Here is a 23,980-nt window from a genome sequence, read left to right on the forward strand (position 1 = left end):
TTCATGTAGTTAATGAGTTCATCTAGTTAAGTATGTAGTTCATGCAGCGTGTAAAATTCAGAGCAATACAAGTTAATATCTATAGTAGTGATAAGGAGATGTGAAATTACAGAGTCTCGAGGGGAGCCTCGTGTAATTAAGTTAATTCTTTTCTAAGTGGAAGCATGTAGGTCATATCTAGGTCACCCTGATATTTTTAAACGACAACCTACGTTCTTAAATACCTGCGTTTCTAGACTATCTTCATCAGTGAAATGACTGTAGTTGGGGTTGTAAAGTAAAAATAGTTGCAAATAAAAGTGTCAGGAAAAATAATGGATAAAGTGGCGGCGGTATTAAGGTTCGCCATATTTTATATTGTGTAATGCAATTTCTCTGTTTAATGTTACTATTTTCCTCGAACAATTTTAACTTTTCGTAGTTTAATTATAATACTTTGCATAGAAGATAAATACCATTTTACCCTTCATTTTCATTTTTCGTACATACCTCAGTCAAAAAGTTCGAATGATGTATAAATTATGCGTAGCTGTGAAAATTTATTAAATGTCCCTGTAACTCGTTAGTCGGATACTACTTTCAGAATTTAGTTACGAGATTAAGGCAGCATTACCTTTTAATTAATTTAATTAACATCGATAAGACGGAGACACTGGTGGAATAGCGTGTTTCGCGACATTCTAGAGAAGAGGTAACAAAAGTGTGTCACCTACTTTGCATTTTGGCGAAAACTTGTGAATTAATAAACCCACAGTGTTACAATATAAGCAAAGCATATTGTGTATAAACTTTTTACTGCAGACTATTAGTTTTTACTTCTCCAACATTACCTCGAGATTTCTATCTATCGTAATTAATAAGCTTGCCTCGTACCACATTTTAATCAATACTTGACCCTTTTAGAATTCACAGTGGCTTTAATGAATACTTGTTCTTTCTTATTACTTATAGAAACCTTTTTCTAATTAATGAATGAGTTCTCAGGGTCGTGTCATACTTCAATCAAATTCTTGAGGACGCTTTTAACTCCAATATTTAAAAAATAAGTAATTAAAGGAATACATTTGATTAAAATTTCTTCCACTATCACACCGTTAACAATATATTCTTTCTAACAAGTACGGTACACTTTATGTTACAGAGTTACAACGTATTCACTATCCACCTACATAAATCAATATTTGCAACCCCCACTATTCTACATTCGGTAAGTTCTACCATCAAACGAAACCATTACTTACATAAAGTTTCTAGAATGAGCACTGCAAGTTCCAAACTAAAATTAAAAAAGAGGAGAACGAGGTAAGTTCAAAGAATGTCTGAGATAACCGTTAGAGCTCGGCGGACAGAAGTCGATTAAAAAATCTCTCGTGGACACGAGCCACCGCCAAGTGATAACGGTCAGCCAAGGGACGCCAGACTGGAGTGTCAATTCTGGGCTAAAAGCGGCGAAATTCCTCGGGTTTAATCGACACCGGGGCTTTCGAGCCGGTGTTCTCGCTGTTACGACTACAAGAGGACGTAAGAAGGAAAATAACACGTGCCTGTGTATAGGGGTCGCAAAAGGGAGAAAGAGGGTTGGTCAAGAAGCGCCGGAGGGCACTTTCGGTCTCGGAAGGATCTACCGCGAATAAACGCGACAGTGAACGTGGCTCTTCCACTCGGCACGTTTACGAGGACCGATAAAAAGAGCCAACGCGAATGGTCGATCTGACGTTTTGAACATCCTCAAATGAGATTCCCCGAGATTCTGACTTACTCCATCTAATCCTTCTACTGATATATGCTGAAGTGGCTGGGAAATCTAATTTCGTTTTTGGATTGGGATTACGTGGTTCCACGGTAGAAGAATTCACGAGGAATACAAGTGATCCTATCGTATATATGTGTGACGATGCATGGGTCACAGAATTCTTGTTCAGTAATGAAGTTATAACGAAGGAATCATGATTTGCACTTTCACGTCCATTATTAGACATATTCCTGAAAATGAACAAGAAGAATCTTCATTCTGGATACTTCTCTGCCATTTCGATTGAGTTCCTTTTCTGTGGAATCGATTCAGGATTCCACGAATTCTTCTGCCACTTCGACGTCTTCTTTCAGTCCTCATCTGACTTTTCTGAGCGACCCAGATCATTGTTAAATTCTGAATGGACTATTTTAAGAAAATAAACATTCTCTGGCTATAATATTCTCAATATCCTGAGAACATACATATTTCCAAGGTACCATATACGAAGAAAATAGAAGAAAACCAGAACAGATGCTCTCTAGCTCTCCGAGTGCACATAATTTCAGAGCTAGGAATATTCGACCCGATAAACAACAAGCGACTTCGCGTTTGCATTTCGCAGAGACTCCATCTTAACAATTCAGCCGGCGTTACTGATCTTCTGAATCCTATTCCAGCTTCTTTCCCGACCAGCGAGATTGGCGGCTGCCCGGTAGAAGCGTGCCGTGACGTGAAAATGCAAATTCCCGTTCATGCGGCTCGTTGAATTATTATTTTAAGTCCCGTAACGGCCATTCGCTACGGGAAAATCTCATGAAAATTAATTTATTTTAATGCACTCGGTCCACACCGGGGCTGTAGCTCGCTAGGAAACGACCAGACGATGGTAACGGGGATGGGGGTGGCGGTGGGAGGGTCGAAGAAAGGGGGTGGCAAACGAAAACGGAGGAGGAATCCGAGAGGAAGACACAGACGCCAAATTAACGTTCGACTCGTGCTTCTTTTCGACACCCTTGCCATCACCGAGGAACTGGGGATTCAGAATTCAGACCTGGCCTGATCTGGCTGGGGAATATATTCCAATGGTGCATCCATAGTTCTGTGAATTCTCTATTGAGTTCTTTACTAGATATTCTAAGTCTCTGATAAATATCCTGGGTCTACGCTTTTTTGGAAACTTTGTCTTGTGAACGATAAAGTAAAATGAAAGTATGGAATAACCAGTTAAGTGAACATTGAAGAGACCTGTACATACATAGAGTTCCAGGAGAAGTTAAATCTTCTTTTACATATATAGCAGGAAATAAAAATGTAGTGATTCTCTTTTGGTAAAAATTGAAATATAATAAGACTATGTATGTCTCTCAAGCAGACCCCAACTTCCTGAGCACCCTGTACGACAGCGTCGCACGCAGAGACGCACAACTCCGGCGATCTCGCGACTCCGTACGGAGAACTTTACGGGACGATAATGGACAGATTTATGAGACGGCTTATCGATCCCCAAGTAAATCCAATTTTCGAGGTCGGGACTCGCGTGCGACCGCCACCGAGCCAGGGAGCGCAGGATTTCCCTCGCGGGGTGTCTGCGCGGCTTTCGCGAGGATGAAGAGGAAATCGTCGCGAGGAATCTCGTCGCGTTTTGCTTCGTGGCTACAAATTGAAATTTGCTTGGAGTTCCATGCCCGTGGGTGGGGAAGTTTAACGATCGAGGCACGAAACGCGCTTCAGGAGTACTGGTGCTCCGATATCGCCCTCGAAACGAATGGAACTGTTATACGACCGATGGCGATTTATTTGTAATTACTTTTTAATCGAATCAATGTATTGCTTTCGATCGAAAAATTATTAACTTTTTGATGAATTAACGTGTCATCGACGAGTTACAGAGTATTCTTCATTTTCGGCTTCAATGTGTTCGAATTTTGTTAAATACTTGCCTTTGGTGGTTTGACGCTTACTGTTTCAATATTAATTCTTTTCATATATTTGATCTACTTATGTAACTCGTGGAAAAGTTTTTCACTTTGAACTTCGAACCCCCTCCGAATTATTCACTCGCTTTAACTTGGCCTGAGATACACGCAAAGTACATACAAATTTCCTACTACTCCACATCGCGATCCCTCATTGAGAATCAATACGTCACTCGAACAGTCCTTCCGCAAAGTCGTCTGAAGTTCCCGATTCGTTCGTTCGCCAAAGGACAGAGCGTGGGGATAAAACTGAAGCGCGATGCATTGAAGGCAGCGAGACGAGAAGCAGGCGAGGAACAAGAGCGACAAGGCTACCACGCTGGATCTTCATTTCCGCGAACTCAGCCCTTGGCTTTCGGACTTCTCGAGCTTTTTCGTGGTTGAAGGACAGCATTGAGTCAAGAACGTCTCCTTGCTCGCCTCTCAAATCCCATCACAAAGAATACCTCCGCCTTCGTTTCGTTCTGCCCCGTCTCTCTCCCTCTTCGATTGCGCCCCTACCCTCGCCATCCGTCGCCCTCCGCCGCCCTTTTCGCACGTTCAACCCCTGTCCCTCTCTTCCTCTCGCTATCGTTTCTTCAGACACACCACGTCGTCGGCCAGCTCCTCCGTCTCGTTCGCACCCTTCCATTCCTCCTGCTCGCCCTCCCGTCTCCTCGTTCGCGGCTCCATTCGAGAGACAAGGCGAAAAAGATAGCCACCCTTAAGTCGCAAGGGCTCACATCTGACGGTCGATGAATAAGCGAGTCGCTATTTAAATTGTAATTTCGACCGTGCTAAGGATACCCGTGGATGTACACCCAGGAATTTTTACGATCTACCAGAGTACTTCTTCCTCTGGCGATTTAATAAAGAACAGAGGAGGGGGTGCTTTTGAATTCTTCGAGTAAGGAGTGACAAATTTTCACCCCCGCGGCGATCGTCTGAGGCGAACTTTGAAGTTTCGAATCTTTCACTTGGTAAATAGGGTAGGAGTTTTGAAGTAGATGAATGTTTCTGTGAGAAAGTAAAGAAATTGAAGTGTTACTTCAATTAATTGGTTTGTTTGCGAAAACGGGATGAAGAACGCGGGGGGAAAGAGTCTGTTGAGAATTTAGAGGTAGAACGAAACTTCAGTCTCTTTAGTAACTAGTATACATACTCCATTACACTTTTACTTAACATTAAAATTCCCCGAACACCACCAAAAGAAAGAAACTTTTCAACATACACGAGTGAATATATCGCAGGCAATTCAGAAGTCAGGCAGCTTGCCTCTCGTGATGAAAGAATCAGGAGTGTCGACAAGCTTGTATCCATTGCAAGCCAATTTGGAACGATCTCTTCACGGAGCAACAAAGAAACACAGAAATTATTGCGACCGGGTAATTGCGTTTCGTCGGGGCTTAATAGCTCGCCTCCGAACATTTGCAAAGGCAATTCGCGAGCAAAGCGCACTCGGAGTCATCGAGAGTTCCTAAGTACCGGATAATTAACCCGACTTTTCCCCATTCTTCGCGGTTTCTTTGTAAACCCCTTTTTTATTCTAGACTAATGGCCCCGATAGAATCGAGTTTATCGATCCCACGCGTTAGAAAGCCACGAATATCTGTTTCGTTCTCCATCGGCGAACACGTGCGCGACAATAATGGCCACGTGCCATGATAGTTCTCGTGTGGATTTCGTGTACCTGGCGCCGCGACGCTCTCTGTCACCGACAGGCTTTCCAAATTCGTGCCTCAGGAATATTTTATTGCTCCCGCGCTAACCCTTTGGGTGATTCAAGCACTGTGAACACGATTGGGTGGTTGTCGCGTTTTGGGGAACTGCGTTCTAGTATCAGCGATTTACTATTCGTATCTCGTGAGATGTCTCGTGGAAAGTATTGTGGCTAATGCTTTTCAGGGGACTTCACATGGGACAGGTACAGTACTTACTTCTGTGCACCGAAGTAGAGTAAACAGAGAGATTTTTTAGAAATACTTAAATGTTTGTATTTTACGGAAAATCACAAAATAAAAGGGTATATAGATGATGAAACCAAGTTTTAGATCCAAGGTTGCTTCGGTGTTGCCCTGAGGTTGCCCCACGGTTACCTCAGAGTTGGCCTAGGGTTGCCTCAGGGTTTCTCTAGGGTTACTCCAGGGTTGAAAGCAAGTTTTACTCCCACGGTTGATCTAGGGTTGCCCCAGGGTTTAAACCGAGCTTATTTATTTTTTCTCTCTAAGAGACAAGGTGCCAATTAGCTTTTATTTAAGTGATTGTATGACACAAAGTACAAGCATGCTGTAAGCACAGTATTTTACGCGTTCATCCGTATCGCAGTTGCTCAAAGGTTAAACACTCACGTGTTTGCTCGCAAGCGAGCGATTCCAGATGATAAAATATTTAGGTAAATTAATAATTCGTCAGCTCACTGAAGGAAAGCAAGAACCAACCAGCGTAATTGCCTTCCGAGTTATTAGGAAGCAGAGAGTACGACTTACTCGTTCCGCGTGTTTCGCGTGTACCTTGGTAACCGAGCCTAATTGAAGGTTTGCTTTCACGCAGATATCACGGCCATTTACAATGTAAATGACGGCTCCCTTATTCATCGGCTGTAAAGCAGCCAGTCCCACGAATCGAAGACTATCAGTGCTGCCCCCGCAGGGAACAGCTCGATCCGACTGAATTTATTATGATAACGCCGATTACAGTGGCCAACTGCGTTCGTAGCGATTAAGCCTGCGAATGCTGGTAGGGTTTCGATGTACAATACTTGCTTGCAAGTTTTCGGGCTAGTAAAATATGAGTGTTTGTTAACATTTTGAGAGTTACTTCATAAATGCGTCTTTGTGAATGTTATGAGATTGTTGTATAAGTTTGGATACGTTTGCAATGGTACTATTAAGCTATAATTCTCAATAAGCTAATGTGAAGTCCAAAAATCCAGTTAAAATATAATATTGTACTCGCTCCAAAAGAGAACATTTGAAGATAATGTTGTATGGAGTAAAATTCTACGTAAAAGATAGACGCTGTTCCATTCTCTATTCACTTTGTTCGAAGAATCGAATTACTTTTCATAGGATTTGTCTGATTCTCGTTTTACAATCATTATTGGAATCTACATTCGGAATAAAATTGAAGAGACACATTTCCAGATATCTTTCTGGGAATTTTCAAAGAAATCGTGTACACGAGAAATATATCGTTCCTCCCCTTCAATTTCTCAAGTTCTTTCACGAAGAATAACTCTTTGTATCTATGTCATCTTCTATCTCGCTGCTCTTGCGCCCTCTTTATCCCTTCTTCCTTTCTTTCCAGATCCTTATTATTCCACCCTTTCTTCTTTCACCATTGAAAGAACACATTCAGAGGAAAACATAGTAGTTTTCTGACATTGCAGAGGATCGTCAATTAGTTCCGTGTTTGCGTATCAAGCGTGACTGCCTCTGCATCGAGTTTATCGCATTTTATAGATGACAGCATCTTCCACTTATTAATTTATCAAAACCATTTATCCTCAAAATAATGGGATTTTGAGCAATTAAAAGTGAAGCAAAAAACAGAATTTCTGGAATGCAAACATTTATGAAATGCATTTATCCAAAAATCGAATAGAAATACTCTTTTTTAATTACATTCAGGAACATTAATTACACTTGAAACAGTTAATAGATCTAATATTCTCAAAAATGAATTCTACAAATATTTTTATATATCCATGGAAAAATTCTCATTTTGAACCGATCACGAATAATAGATTCATCTGCATGACTCGATTGTTGCGTTCGGTTTCACTCAATCCTCAATGTGATTTTCAGTTCCCCAAAACTCGCGGGCAGTAATGCACGCTAAAAATTCCCGCCAGTCAATTAAATTCTCGCTTACCCTTCGTTGAAACATTTTTCTGTGCCAGACCTCTCGAATCGGTAACGAATTCAATCATCCAACGTTCGTTAAAATTTTATAAAATTATATGTCCCGGTTGCTCGGCGGAACGAATTCGCGAAATTCGCGGGAGGGCTTGAATATCTGGCGAACGGGACCAAAGGTTACAGTTCGTCGCGTATTTCCGCCGAGGACTGACGAAAAACGAAGGAGAAGTGCGTAAGAGAAAGAGCACTTCTCCTGCTTGAATCGTTTGCCGAGGAAACCCTGTCCCAGTCACGAAATTTCCATCCTTTCTTCACAAAGTTACCTCGCCCCGTTGTTTGTCCCTTTCTTTTTGTAGTCTGATCCCACTCGTCTCAAGTACAGAAGGAAAGTGCGCATATATTTAACGGTCCATTGTGATATAATAGTGGCATATAAGATGGTGGAATCGGAATTTCGTTTAACTCGTAGGATAAATTGCAAACATTTTGCTGCGTCGAGTTGTACAAATAGTTTTCTCCTCGCGGTATTTGTATTTTCCCTTTGCATTCATCGAGAGGAATCTACCTTGATCTCGTGCCTTGAATAGACTCCTCGTGCATATGCATCTTCGTGCGCAGGGAAACCATTTTATTTAAGGATCGAGGCAGTATTAAAATTTATAGAATTAAGACTACAGTTTGAGGGAATTTTGAGGGAAAAAAGGGAACTTAAATTTGAGAAAACTGAAAAGGTCAGAGATTAGAGAAAAGTTCTAGTAGAAAAAGAGTATATTCTACATAGTGTTTAATCTTTTTTAGGAACTCGTGTTGTTATCACTACGTGTGAACTTCTACACTCATAAAAGTCGGAGATAGCTGTACAGAGAAAGTGGTATGAATGAATTATACGCCAGTATATACATCGACGTGTTTTAAAAGTCAACATAAGAACTGGTTCAATTAGCTACTCTAAACAGTCTGATAATGGAGCCGGTTTTCGAACGTTCAGGCAGCTAGGAAACTTGCCTTCGAAAGAGAAGGAAGGACAGAAACAAGCCAACTATTCCAACAATGTACCCTAGTATTTCCTTAATTCCTCAATTATTTTCACTTTCAAAATGAGTATTCCCTTCTTCGTATCGATGAATTAAAAACTATATAAAGCACCATAGAACAGATAAAAATAGTCTCGTTTAACAGTTAAGAGCTTGGAAATATAGCCTGCCGACTCCAACCATTAAATCCTTTACAAAAGCTTTTAATCCGCGAAAAAAGGATTACTTTTTTCGCCATAAATTTCTATCGGATATACAATGCGCGCATTATGCACTGCTGCACCCCACCTTCCCCAATGATATTTAAAATTCGACCGTGATTGCAAGGGAGCGCGATCAAGGGGAGGGGTAATACAGCTTCTAGAGTATTACTGCGTGTACAATATCTCGACCACTTTTCTAGGGAAGAGCAAAGCGATATTTCGCCTCTCTCATGAAGATCGCAAGACGGAGCGCGGCGGGCTGCTTGTTCGTTTTATTCGTTTGCCGTAACGCACTCCAGACGGTGGAGCTCTGACGTGACGCATAATGCAGAATGCATTCCATTCAAACGTATGCAACTTCGTATGCGTGCCCGTACGTCAACGTGCCGCGAGCTGTCGCGCTCGGTGAAATGGTCTTAATGGTGTTACCACTCGGCATACCAGATTATGATTTAGGTCATTGTCCATAAATTCACCGCGCTATTAGTCCACCGATCATTTTTTCATCCCCCACCTAAAACCACCTCCATAAATAACGACGTCGTTCTGCGCTGACGCGAAAAACGGCAGACTAATTGCGGGCTAATTTTTCTCGCGAACGAAATATAATTCACGATGATGAAATTTTCGATGCAATTCTGCTGGAACGTGAATGTTGGAAAGATGTTATGCACCGGTTAGAGAACTGTTTTTCTGTTGGCTTCGGCGTTTAATTAATCGAATGAAAAATGAAGGGCCTTTCCGAGAGATTAAAACTGAAACACAATTTTTCATTTTTGCCGCGCTGAAATACATATAACGGTACTATTACTTTTGTTCTATTAATAAAAAATAATCGGATTAAAGATTCCCCTTTTTTCGAAGTTCTTTCATTAGCTATTCGAAAGTATTATTGTATTTTATGGATGTTTTATGGAATTCGTTAAAAAAATATTTAGGAAATTTTTGTAAGATCCGTATAAAAATGTTGTCACGGTGGAGGTTTCTTACAAAGAAACGTGAATCGTCGGGAGCCGTGAAATTTTTAGTCGAGAGCTGCATCGAATTACATTATGGCCTGAAAGCGTATAATTTTCGGCTAATGCGAAAGTTCTGTCATCTTTTTCGGCTGAAAGAGCAGGCGTATGCGTACAAGAGAAGGCGCGATTCCACGCAGAAATTGCATTAACAGCGCAGGAACAAGCCTCGAACCATTATCGCGCCAGTCATGTTTTCGAGTGACAGCCGTTCGAACGTTTGTTATTCATGCAGTATTGTTATATCTCATTCACATCATTGTTCTCGGTTCTGTTAGTCATCGTTAAATTACAATGCCACAAAACACTGAATGAGATTTTTCAGATCGTCGTTAATCATTTCCTGATGGTACAAAAGGCGTTCGGAAAATTGCTAGTTATAATTAATCGCTTTAGATATTTGAAGTTTTCTGATTTTTTAAAATAATATTCTTCCCTATAATAGCTTTTGTAAATTTTTCTTTATCATCTTTCTGCTGAAGAATTTCGTAAAGAGAGTACAATTTAAATAAATGTCTAACAGAGTAAGAACACTTATCACTTCACAAAAGATTCATCTTGCTTAAGATGCATCTTCAACGAGATCGTTGCGCTCGTGGAATCCTTATGCAATCCCTAGAGCGGATTGTCAAGAAACATGATCTCTGTTTCCATCAACGGGATTCTACTTGGCTTTCTACAATACTACTAACATTTCACTGACACTCTTTCGAATTCACAGTATACCGACATTCAAAACGAGAGAGATATTTCCTTCCACTTAGATATCACCATCACCAAAGCCTGAATAGGTATTTCACTACCATGGAAGATTCTTCAAGAATTCTATCAACCAATACATCAGTAACCAGTAAAGAGGTATAAGACTCTGCATATATCACTTCTTCAATATTTATTACATTTTATTCGAAGAAAAAAGCCGAAAAATATAGTTACCAAGTGTTTTATATTGAACTTTAAAAAGAAGATATAACTCTTACAGATATAGGAAACATCCCTCTTCGTTGAACATTCTCATGATTTCATGCCCCCATGAAAAGATAAAATGGATCTGAAAGTTACCATCACCCGCCAATCAGAACATGAATTCTAAATCCACTTGTCATAGATAACGAAAGTTATTGGCAACTTTAAAACTTCCACGTCACTGGTGCCGCGTAAAAAGCCCACAAAAGAGTTTCTACATTTTCTTGTGCGAACAATAGACTCCTGCAGAGTTGACTCGCAACGTTCTTGAAAAGCGCGCAGCATTGGCATCGGTTGCTAAATAAAGAGGTTCTTTTTGCGCGGTCTCTTATCAATCCCCGAATGGCAGCCGATAGAAAGATAACGGCAACCAATTCGTCGTCAGTGCACGTAAATAAGCGTACACGTATGCGGCAGACTGCTTGTTCCCTGTGTACATGCATACCGGAAGAACGCTCGAGCCCTGTGCATCGATCGATCGCAGAAGTTATGTAATGAGTCTTCGCGTGCGCTGACTCCCTCACAGGGACCACCGAAATCTAGGTTATCGAGTTCCCCTCGCACACGCACTTCGACCCACACTTGCATCCGCGAAATTTCATGGTTTTTGCCCCGTGCTCGCGATCTCTTCCTCTCTTCTTTCCCTATGCGACACAGCAGCTCCCTTGACCGACCATTTTTCGTATCCAGTCGGGAATTTCTGGGGGACTCGATCGATAGATTCTGTAAAAGCTTCGATATACTAGTGTCTATACATATTAAATAAAAACAATATTTTTTAATAAATGGCAACTTCAATTATTTCAGAGAGTGTCTTTTTTATCGATTTCTCAACGTTGACAATTTTAAATTGAAAAATGCTCAAATATTCAGGCTCTGAAATAAAACATTGTAAAATATAGAAATGTTCCAATTTTCGAATAGCTATTTTCTTGAATTTTGACAATTTTTTATGTGTTTCAATTTCCGAATTTTGTAATGAAATAAGTTTTTGGGATATTTTTAGCCACTGAGATTATTCTTTTCTTACTTCCTAATCGCGTATTCATTTGGGATCGCAAAGACATTAACAACATTTATTGCCACGTAACGAGATACGATAACTGGTATCGACAGGTACTGTTTGCAACTTGACCGGACGTTTATGATTTTGGGAAACGATATTAAGGACCATAGATTAATTTTACAGTCACGAACTCGTTAAACTGGCTACGTGATGCATAGTTGTATTGCTTACCCCGAATGTTATGCGGCTACATCGAAATCTGGGTTATCGAGTTCTAGTTCGTGAATTTCCTAAAGGCAGTCGCGTTTCGCGTCAGCAGATTTTAGTAGTTTCCACTGCAGCTTCCTTGACAGAGAGTGGGAGATGTCGCAAGTTACAATACTTCGATTATTCGAATGTCGAAAAGGATGAGATTCCTCGACACCATCCTATTTGCACAACCAACGATAAATTCCTACCGCGCTCCATCAGAACTCACACTCCATTCCATCGAATCTCACAATTCTCCAACTTTTCTTCAATCTCATTTCACATAATAAATCATCGAAACGAACAACACGAACGTCCAAAGAAAACTGATCTCCGCCAGAGATATTCAAAGAAAATCGAGTCGATTAAACCCCCAACCACAGACTCTCCTCTTCCCAGTTACCAATTACATTTTATTGTGATAATCGAGTCCGCGTCAGATCTCGGGAACGACGCATCTGGAGAGCTACGGGCTGAAGGCTCCACTTCCTCTTTCGCTCGGAGACTACTGGCTCGATTAGCGCTCCAGGGGACGAAGTTTGAAAATCCGTCCGAGCGCGATAACTCTGCCGCGGTGGCGACGAAACTTTCGCCGCGCAAACGAACGCGGAATGAACGAAACGAGCGGTGGGAAGGGGGAAAAAAAGTGATGGATACACGCGACGTGGAACGTCCACGGGCCCGAAATGAGTCGCATTGAATCAAGCACAATTGATAGTTTTAGCGGGTACGAGGGACGTATAATATTCGAAGTGTGTCATTACCGGCTATGAATAATGTAACGCGTGGAAACGCGTTTCGAAATCGACGGGGTTTCCGCGGCGAATGAAGTGCGCGGATATTGTGCATCGTGTTTGTAATCTGGCACGAGCTCTACAGGTTTTAATAACAATCCGGAGTTGACGAGGAAAAGTTGATCAGCGCTCCTCTTGCTCATTCTTGCTTGATAGTAGAACGACATTTTGTGGAATTTTGGGTTGAGATTAATTTCATGGGGAAAGGGGTTGTTAGGGTGTTTTATATGTGTTTTAAAATTTTCTTTAAAGTAGCGGTAGGCTTATCGGAAGAGAACTTTAGTATTCCAGTAATTCTGTTCTTTTGGAGGAGACTTTAAGATTAAGTGTCAGGCAATTTCTGTTATTATTATTTTTTTAATTTTGGGGGATGACAACGCCTTGTCTTATTATGAGTATTAGGGTCTTCCTATGTTTTTTATAGTTACAATAGGGGCTGAAATTACAGGTGTGATTACATCTATGGTATAGAAATTTATTTCCGTCTTATATAATTTATTTGCTCCTAGTAGAACCAACTCGGTTAAGATAGAACCATCAAGTTGAAATTTACACTAAAAGTTTCGAACTCGCTCCGAGCGGAATCGCCATATCAACAGACTAAAGTTTTATTTACTACTCCGCACAGTTGTCATCGAAACACGGACCTAATCTTCCCGAAATCTTTACCCTAACCCAATTACCATTTCCCCGCTAAACTATAAAGAATATATAACTCCCGCGCTAGTAAACTCGAAAATTACCGCGTCCCGTTCGTCCCCAGCAGGAGCGATAAAATAACAATAAAAATTCCGCAAAAATCTTCCGGTCGAACGAGGTGACCCGTTTAAATTCAGCTCCCCCGGCGACGCGGGCATCGCGAGCCAGCAATAAAATAGTAAAAATTTCTAGGGAAAGCCAGCTCGAGAGCAGAGTGGCTCTCGCTTGATTGTGGACACCCGGTAGAATCTCGCGGAGAAAAATGACATAAGACATCCCCGTACCGACTCGGGCGCCATATGACCGTCTCTGTCTCGAGCTCTTCCCCTCTCCGACATGTTCTCCCTACCGCCGACAATATCCTACTACCGTCATTCCTTGCCCTCTCCTCGGTGCCAGCCACCCCGTCCCGCGCCCACTCGTCTACCTACACCCCCGCACTGGCACGAACGCGCACGCACACGGTGCCAGCCACCCACCACCAGCGCGGACACCCGGTTACCTGTACCACCGGTACACTACCACCTCCAAGAACCGCTGACCAACACTAATTGCGAGACCGAGTCTCTCGGTGCATCGTCTTGTGGGAGTAGGACGGAAGGCACGAAGAAAGGCAGAGGGACCAAGGAGGAAGAAGACAAGGAGAAAGGACGAAGCGTTGGCGGAGAGGTGGCAGGTCGCGGGCAGACAGGAGGGAGACCCCGAGGACTCTAGGATAGGATACAGGGCAGTGGGAGGAAAAGGAAGACAGGGGCCAGTCACACACTTCTGAGAGTCGAAGACAAGAGAGAAGGTAGCGAGAGAGCATAGCTTAGCACGGCACGACACGGCATATCCATAGACATATACACTGTGTCTATGGGCATATCGACGAGATCCGAGAACGGCCGAGCACTACCGAGCAAGGCCGACTCGGACCCTGCGCGCTCAACCCAAACCCGAGGAAGCATAGTTGCATTTAAACTGCCATCCCACTGAGGTCTCTCTTCCGAGTAGTCTGCTAGCTGGGCCAGCCACACTCGACGAGTGCTCGCGTACCCAGCACCGTGTGCACCCGCACACTCTCCGCCAGCGGACGTGTGACACTTGTCTCTCGCCACCCCCTCGTCGGCCGCGTCTACGCTTTTGTCCTTGTCAGGGAAACGTGCGTGAAGACGGAACGAGGACCCGCGTAGGGTTGCCACGGTGCTGTCGGACAGGACACGAGGAACGGAGCCTCTTGGGTCAGCTTCGGTCGCTAGTGAAAGAAAAAGAAAAGAAAAAAAAAAGATCGAGTACTCTAGAGTCGCCGCGGGACTCCGAGGTGTCCTAGGCCTCCTGTGATATGTGTCGCGAGGAATGGTACGAGGCTGAAGAAAACGGAGAAGAAGTTGATCGCTGCCGGGTATCGAGATAACGCTGAACACTGTGTAGACGCGGTTAGCTGGTTTTATAGGTCGCAGTCGAATCGAGTGGAAATTCAATCGATCCTAGAGTGACCGGAGTAATCTTCTCGAGTTCGCTCGCACAAGGCGTCCCGTGTTCAAGGAAAATCGGATTCGACTCGTCTGAATGGACTGGTCGGGACTGTCAAACTTGCGCTCGGAGTCAGCTGCTTCGTTACGTTACAGTGGCCCGTGTACTGGGGATCGTTTCAAACTGTGCGCGCTGATTTTGGGGGATTCTGATTCAGTAGAGGAGCAAGAGGTTCCGAAGGACTTGTATTATTAGAGATATCGAGAATTTTCTTCTCTGCTCCGAAACCACTCTCGTCCACTTATGAGTCCTCTCTTTTCTGTTCCTACCACGGGAGCGTACATTGTTGACTCGTCGCAGTGAAATTTTAAACCGACGCTCCGAGAAAACAGGCGTCTCATTTTTCCATGTGAATCCTGATAGCTTTTCGATCCCATTGCCGCTCGAGTAACTTGTTGGCTTTTCTCTTGGGGACGGACGTGGCGTTTCCAGGTATTATGTAAATTAAATTTGAATTTTTACGACGATCTTTGCTGCGTTACCGTATCTTCGGAATGCCAGTGAACTCTGCGCGGCACTTTCGCTGCTCGATTGTCGGCAACTTTTGGATTTACTCGTGCGGCAGTGAGTGCTACAGGTACGTGGGTCAATAAGGAGTAACTCGACTGTCTGAAAGTCGCCGAAAGTGATTTCCTGGCTCATTTAGAATGTTCTTGCTCGATTTCTTTCTTATTAAGCAAACACTCGAATTTATCAGGACTAGAGGTAGCCCCTTTATCGATTCCATCGAAATTGTTTCTTTCGCTTTTCGTCGACGTCCAGACACCAAGAACTCCGTTACGTGCCGCTCGAGTTAATTACTCGAGTTAATTAGCTTCGTTATATGGAGCGAGTGCTTTTCACTCGATCGGACAGAGGGAAACGAGTTCCTGTAAATTCCATTATCTTTGATTTCGCAATTTCTCCCTGAACGCGTCAAATTTCCATCACCTCCCCTGGCCGTGACGTTTTCGAATTACTTTTTCCACGCTCGCCAGCTCATCGCGATCGTTCAGGTATTCCCAACGCAGGCACGCTCCGCGATGCATTTTTCTCGTTCAGTCCAACGATCGGTCCACGGAAAGGCATCCAAACGCTGTTGCTACGTGCCCGCGATGGGGTCACCTTTAAAGCCGATATTGCGGAACGAAACGCTGCCATAACCGAGCAAAATGCTAAAATACTCGAGAGCAAAATCCTCCTCGCCTTAGCGAGACCCTGGATTCCTCGAATCCTCGGACATTCTTGCAAACTCCTCTTTTAGCTGTCCAGAGTCTCGTCTCTGACGCTGAAATTCCACAGCATTGGCCTTCTGCGAAACGGCGCTCTCGCGGAAAAGATTGGACTAATTGGACAGTGGCGCGTCGGAAAATGCTGGGCTCCTCGGTAAATCGCTCGAGTTAATGTAATAGTCTCGTTTATCGATAGCCAGCCCGGGCAAGGGGGGGTGATAACACCGCGTTCAATATTTAACTTCTCGTTCCAGTTGCATTGTTTGAGGACCGTTTCAGGCCGATCCATTCCATTCCGCTCGAGCTACCGCGCAAACGCGGATTATCGGCTGCGGGACTCTCTCTGGCCCCTCGTCGCGCTCCTCTGGATGTCCATTTTTAAGCCCTTCCGACCCATTTTCCGCGGCTCGCGGTGTTCCCCTCCTCTGCAAAGTGTCTCTCGATTCCTGAGTCGGTCGCAGATCGGCCCGAGGCTGGCTCGTTGTTTAACGGTGACTTCGAGTGACTATCATCGCGGCGAACGGTGGGATAAGCCGCAGACAATGGGCAGATGACGCGAGGCGAGTGCTCTCCGTGCAAAAATCCACGAGCAAGGAGCAGGCTGACTCGTCGCTGGCTGAACCGGATGCGATGAACGACGCCGCCGACAAATTGCAATCTCAATTCGCAGCTTCTGTAATTACCGCTGATACTTGGTTCCGTGTCGCGGGCTCGTTACGCCCGGCCAAAAGGTAATTTCTTACTCCGTGTAATAACACGCTCCTGACCCCCTTGTATACACACACCGGCCGCCACTTTTGTGCAACTATTACTGCAATTACCCGCGGCTCGTACCGCCGATTGGCTTCACCGTCAACTGTTGCACGCGAGTTATCGCGACGCGATTCGTTCCGCGTACCGTATCGATCGATCGACTGCTTGCCCGCCGACGACCGCACGCTCCCGGACGAACTTTGCCACTTTGCCCTCAAAAATGGTGATACGTGGATTCGAGCGATCGTTCGAGCGGTGCTGGCTGACCAGACGGCTCGTGGCGAGAGCTATCGAGCTTTTGGTTACCTGCTGCAGGGAAAGGGGGAATGTTTGAGGAAATTATGGAGGGAGGGAGTTTGAGCCATTTTCGGGTCTTGCAGAGGTGGCTTCTGGTTTCTCCTTTGATTCTTCGCGTGTTGAGGGGGATGAGTTAACTTGTTTTGTGAGCAGCTTTTGAGATTGGGTCAATTGGATTTATATAGTGAGTCTAGAAAATATACTAGGTGTTTTGTTAATAGATGGGAGATATTTTGAATTTTTGCAGTTAACTGCAGTTGCAATTAGAATTGCATCATTAGTTAAACAAATCCTGTATATATTCAACAATTACGTATGTGTAACTATACAACTACAATAAAATAAAGAGGACTATTTTGGAAAAATTTCCGCTGCAGAAATGAACCAATTAGCAAGTTAATTGCTCTTCAATATTCCATCAGATTCTAATTAACTCATTACCTAATTTACTGCTCGCTCAGAACTATCAGCACACAGTATATTTAAAATCAATTATGAATTAACTTATCGCATATTGATCACACTAAAAGGTACACAAACGATGCAACACTAGAATATTAAATATCAATAAAATGTCCTCACAATGAATCAATTCGCCTAATGCAAAGCTTTCACATCGACAAGTTAAAATCGAACAAAAATGAACTTTCGACGGTTCTTAATTCCACCTTAATTCTACCAGTGCGAAGTTATCACTCGATACCAAGTGCAGCTTGAAAATCGAAGTCCATCAATTGTGCAAGGATGTATCGGTGAAGTTTGCCGACGAGGGGGAGGAGTTCGATTCTCGCGAGTGATCGGGAACAGTTGATGGGAGTCGTTGAAGAGCGAAGAGGAGCATCCAGCGCGGTTTCTAGTTGAACGTAATCGGTGAGTAAAAAGAAAATCATTTTTATCGGGGATGTGAGTGTTCCTCGTACGTGAAAGGGTTCAGACGCAACAGGGTGACACGTACGATACCGTACGTATACGCGAGGAGAGTCTCTGCTTTGAAACTGATAGACTATAAATCGTGTGCACGAAGGTAGGAACTAATATAGGGGGTATAGAGACACACAGGGAAGACTGATACGTTGCTTTGTTGAATAATTTATATGCGAAAACTGAAAGCGTACAATCTGTAGGGTACACACAACTCGAGTTATATGGGTAACTCGGATTAATTCTACAGTACCGCGTTTATTAGAGAAACCGTTTGAAACATTTTCGACAATATTAAGCAACAGTATTTCAGGTGGAGTTGTGTCTTAATTCTATGGGAAATGATGGCTCTGTTTGTTCATATAATTGCCACAGAATTACGTATTCAATCTTTAGTATCATATTAGACATAATTCTAAATTAATAATGCTTTGAAAGTTATGTGATGAGAAGTGTAAAGGTGAAAGCCTTGAATCCTGAATTAGACTATATACTCCGGAAAATTGTATATTTAATGCGCTTTTCCAAGAAACTATGAACGGCCAAGTGATAATCCGTCCTAGTCAAAAGAGCATGTGTACACCATGTGTGATACTAGAACCTTATATCTATTAATACTTCATCGGAAATACTTGGATTGAACGTAGAACTTCGAAACAAGACAGTTCCTTGAAAAGGCACAGTGATGTTCAAAGACAGTGAAAAATCACGGAAATATATCAGTACGAAAGTTACTATGTGGCAATTTCTATAGTTTGCAAGTAGTACAAACAGAAATTATTTCAAACATATGGGCAACTATTGAAGAAAAGACTCAAAAACGAAATTACATCCAAAGTGTGATCAAAAGAATACTAAATCAAGTAACACCCTTCATCAACTAAAACCAAAAAAACCAGAATTAAACTAGTACACATAGAAACATAAAAAACTAACAATAAACCATGATCCACAAAAGATTCTCTTCAAAGAAAACCTCCAGCTTCATTAACATCTCAGACCTAATAACTCAGGGCCCTAAACGTCTATTCCAGCCGAAGAGAAGCAAATATTGAATCTGAGCAGCGGAGGCCACGTTTTCCACCGAATTTCCCAGAAACGATCGTCGAGGCATCCCAGAATCAGCGTCTGGAGCGTCAGCAGACGGAGATCGATACCGAGGAATGATTTCCTTAATCTGCTCCGTCGAACGAGCGCGAATCGCGTCGGTCGTTACAACGAAATTACATCACATTTGCCAGGAGCCATCGTCCGCGTTCCATTGCTCCCCGACACTTTTAGGACTCGAAATTATTTTGAACGAGCGGCGAGAGGAGCGTCTCTCGTCGCAATCTGCCGCCCGCGCGTGGGCTAAGAATCCAAGGGGCCCCCTCCGCCACCCCCTCCGCCGCCCCCTCGTCGCGGGAGTTATAACGGCGTCGTTGTACGGCTTCGAAACGCGAAACGAAAAGCACCTCCCAGGAAATTGAATCGACGCGCGGCCCACTGCTAGATAGATCTCATCTTTCTCTCCCTTCTTGCCTCCCGCTTCTGGTTTTGTTTTTTCTTCGCGCGTTTACTTCCATTTCTCCCCCCTACCGCCCTCTTTCTTACGCTTTTCGGGGGTTGGAACGACGCGAGGGCGAAGGGTGGGCGAGAGGGAAGGGCTAGAAGTGAGTAAGGGCGAACAAAAAGCGGATGAGACGAAGAAAATCCAATTTGTTCGGATTGCTAAATATCTCGACGCTTGCACGCGATGCAAACAACAGGGTCAGCATAATCTCGGGAAAGTAGCAGAGATTAGAGCTGGAAGACTCGATTATCGGATACCTCGGCCCCACCTTCCGTGGTGATTTTTATCTCGTGACGACTTCGATTGAGTTATCGAAGAATCGCCGACCGATTGTAATGGCGATACTTCCTGATGGGACTCGATGGGGATCGGAGTGACTAGGAGGTGACAAATTGCGGAGAGAGGTCTGTTCGTCTGTTCTTCTCTTTTTGGAAGGCGTTCGGCTCTTTGAGGTCCTAATGGATAGTTCAGGTTCTTCCATATCGATTCTAAATTAATTCGCTTTCGTATGAGGGGGAGACCCATAGTTTCAAAGCTGCGGGATTAATTAATATTGCTCTGCTGGAGCAAATGGCGAATCTGACTATACCTATGGCTATTTAGTATTCTGTGTATTTTAGTAGTTTGGGAGCACTAGTGTTCCGCTAATACGTATCCGCTGGTCTGTTGGTTTTAAGCTCTTCGATATGATGGGGCTTTTATGGAAACAGCATTTTGAATCGAATTTTTTTATAGTAGCTGAAGTTCAGCCCTTCGAAACAGGTGTGGCGAGTAAACATTTAATGTACTATCCCTAAGAACCAGGTGTGGCAGATATACGCGTTTACTTCCTCACAAAACCTGGGCGCGGCTTTTAATCTAGGAATATAGCATGGTTGATAATAATTAACTTTTGTTCTTAAAATATGAAAAATAGCGGTTCCTTCTCTCTGCAGGGGAATGCTATTTCACGGTGTCCATTTTTTAAAGCTGAGACACGGAAGTTAGTTCGGCCTAAAGTTTCAAGTAGCCAGCTGGAGGATTCAGAGACCACTGCTCCAGTTCTCACGGAGATTTAAATAATCCTAAGATAAATTCGTCGCAGCTTGGTAGTCAAAATATAAAAAAGTTATTTCTAACGAAAACTGCGGACTGTTTTAGCATTTTCGTGATAATATTTCAGAAGAAGTCGTTTCCTTTCCTCATCTCTTGTGCAGAAGGATAGAAATTCGTCTACGTGGCAGGATTTTATCCTTCTGCTCTAACTGAAAAATCTCGCTGCTCGTCGAGACGAAGAATTACTATTTTTACTTAATTTTCATTTGAAGCTTGGGAATAATTGAGAATAATTTCTGAATGTGTTGAAATTGGATTCTCTATTTCACGTTGGAAGGATAGACTTGAACCTAAACTAATCAATAATAGGAGAAAATTAATCGAATGTATAATCGATCGAGCCCAATTTCATAATAAATAGGTCAATTAGTAATTAAACGTCTGATTAAATATATTCATTAGGAACGATGAGATTTGTGATAAACCGACATAGATACGGGAATCAGAGTGAATCAGATGGTATCAACGAAATAGGTATCCATTCATTGGGATATAGGTGTCCCTGTGCAGATAAATGAATTAGAATTTAATCCCTCGATATGCTCAATCGCTATAATTACATGTAGGTCAAGGATACTTCACTTTTATACTGTGACTCATATCTTCTGAAGAGAGAGGTTACTTTATTTAAAGAGACTATCTGAATCATTGATGGGGTTAATATTATAAAGGAAGTAGCGTAATAGGGTCACTATGACCCCACCATCTCCAATCATTTAATGTACAGAAACTGTACAGTATTTCAGTGCAAACTCCAAAGTATATCTTACAATTTTATTGATTCCACTTGCGTACACCTACACTGTGAATAATGAGTTACATAGAAATCACAGAAAACATACACTATTACACCAAAAAATCCATATATCTCAGCCAACTTCCACCTCATTCAATCTCCACTCCAATTCGAACCCCTCGAAAAAAGAACGGGAGTGCTCGCAAATTCGACGGTGCACGAAATCGTCGCTGGGAAGGAATGTCAGATTCGAGACACTTTGACCCCATGACCTTAACGGTAGCACGCCATGGAGCCCGGGCAGACATGCGCAGGCGGGGTCCAAAAGAAACCAGGGGACCGCGTGGAAGCTGGCACAAGCCTCTCGTCATTTTTCCACCGTGGCCTGCCAATTGGTCCGAAAAATTGAAAAAGAAGAAGGAGAACAGGACGAGTCGTGAATGGGTCTCGAAAAGGTGCGTTGAATGGCGGCGCAAACGGCGTCCGCGGCCTCTTCATTGTAACTGGCGCCGACAAAAGGATCTTTGGAAACGCGGGAAAAGAACCACCCATCTAAATTGAATCACTCCGCCGCCCCCTTTCGCCGTCTTACAAACTCGCTCTTCCTCTAATTCATTTACTCTTATTACTCGCGGCGAGAGGCGAACCGATACCTACACCTTTTGCTCGTAATGGGAAACAAAATAATTGAACGTGTACCGTGGCGATCGCATGGTGGACGACGTCGGCTAGAAGAGCAGAAAAAGAAGAGGGAGCGGTGATCGATAAACGGTTTTGCCCGGAGAAAAGGGTGGAAGAATGAGGAGAGGACGAAAAGGATCGTGGGAGATGGGCCGTGACACGAAGGAGCCACGTTAGGCGTAACGCGCCCGGAGAAGATTGGCAATTTTCGCAAAATTAAGCGAATTGAATCGAATTATGCCGAGCCGGTGACGTCAGCGTTGTAATTCGCTGAATTGGCGAGAAATGCGACTCTCGCGTCGCTCACACATCGATGACTTTACGTACCGTTCGTTGGCTCGAGAGACCTCGCAAGAACACTTGCCGATGAATCTCGGCCATGTCGATGATATTTTGCAGAAATTCACGTCGCCCCTATGCCGCGCTCATAGATCTCAATTTAAACGACCAGCACCGTTTGTTTCGTCAGATCCGGGTCGGATTTAATGGCTCTGGAGGATGCCTCGAATTGACTGGCACCGGGATTAAGTGGCTGGCAGAGATCGTCAAAAGGAACGTTGATAAAGCTGCTGTTTTATGGATGCAAAGAATTTCTGGAGTACGCGCATGGATGTTCTATCTTATTGCCAAGTGGAGGAGGATCAAATTCTTTGCTTGTGCTCTACGCAGCAAGAAGTACTTTCGAGGGATATTTGTGGTGGCTTTGATGAACCAATTTCATGTAGTAGAGATATTGAATTTTTTATTTCTTTGAGTAGAGGGTATTACAAGCAATTTTGCCCTGCTTTTATGGGACCCTTGTTTTAAAGGAGATTTATTTTTAGCTATTTTTTTCCCTCAAACCTAGGAGACTTGGAAGAACTGTACTCTTAAACATGGTGCTTCGTAAAGAGTTAAGGGACTGCGAGGAATGTATTACAGAAGTTTCTCGCTCCAAATTAAGACCATTAATTACGTAAAAAAGCGTCGTAACATTCATATACATAGCTATAAGGCATCAGCACCTTGCAAACGTTCAAGCTAAGAATATTAAGTTCTAAGCCACTTGAAGACTAAAATAGACTTGAAAAGTTTGGAACCCCTGAATGTTTCGTAAGTCTTTGAAAACACAGTCGTTATCCCAACTTCCAGAATATCTCAGAACAGTATTTTCTGGAGAGCTCAAATGAACATTCACTAAAAGAAAATGTTTACTCGATATTCTATCTCCCTTGAAGCTTTCATCAAATAGAAAAAAAGAATAGAATATTAAAATGATAAAAAAGTTCAACCAGATTCCGATCATTTTCTAAATACCTCACACCTTCACCGCGACGCTGAAATTCATTCACAGCTGTAAAGGTGTCAGCATAGTTCCTATTCCATCGGCAGCCTAAAAACTCGCGAAAGCAGCCGCGGCGAGCAGACAATTTCCACTCGACGCGAATCGATTGGGCCAGGACAAGGTGTACGTCGGGTTGCCCGTCCGAGGAACGACGGGAAAAATCAATAACCCCAATCGGACAAACTGAATCCCCGACCTGAAAATAAATTCATCAAACGCGGTGCTTGGGTGGCGGGGTCGGGGCAAAAAGAGGAGTCTTTCTCTCGCAGTCTGCCCGCATCGGCGCGAAGGAACAATGGAATTCGACGCGCGGGTGCCGTTCGTTGATCGAAAAGGTCAAAACGAGCTGTCTCTCGGGGGGAGAAGGCGTTAATTGAC

At 43.3% G+C, this 23,980-nt stretch overlaps 1 protein-coding gene across 1 annotated transcript; it reads left to right on the forward strand.

Annotated features, from left to right (window-relative positions):
- The first annotated feature begins 16,126 nt into the window (after nucleotides 1-16,126).
- On the forward strand, nucleotides 16,127-16,941 carry LOC143183442 (uncharacterized). Its single transcript, XM_076384967.1, has 3 exons — nucleotides 16,127-16,143; nucleotides 16,223-16,397; nucleotides 16,498-16,941. Exons 1-3 carry the CDS (start codon nucleotides 16,127-16,129, stop codon nucleotides 16,795-16,797), a joined length of 492 nt encoding a protein of 163 aa, XP_076241082.1. The 3' UTR covers nucleotides 16,798-16,941.
- Nucleotides 16,942-23,980: the final 7,039 nt, after the last annotated feature.

Source organism: Calliopsis andreniformis, chromosome 9 (genome assembly GCF_051401765.1).
Source record: "Calliopsis andreniformis isolate RMS-2024a chromosome 9, iyCalAndr_principal, whole genome shotgun sequence".
Classification (NCBI taxonomy): domain Eukaryota; kingdom Metazoa; phylum Arthropoda; class Insecta; order Hymenoptera; family Andrenidae; genus Calliopsis; species Calliopsis andreniformis.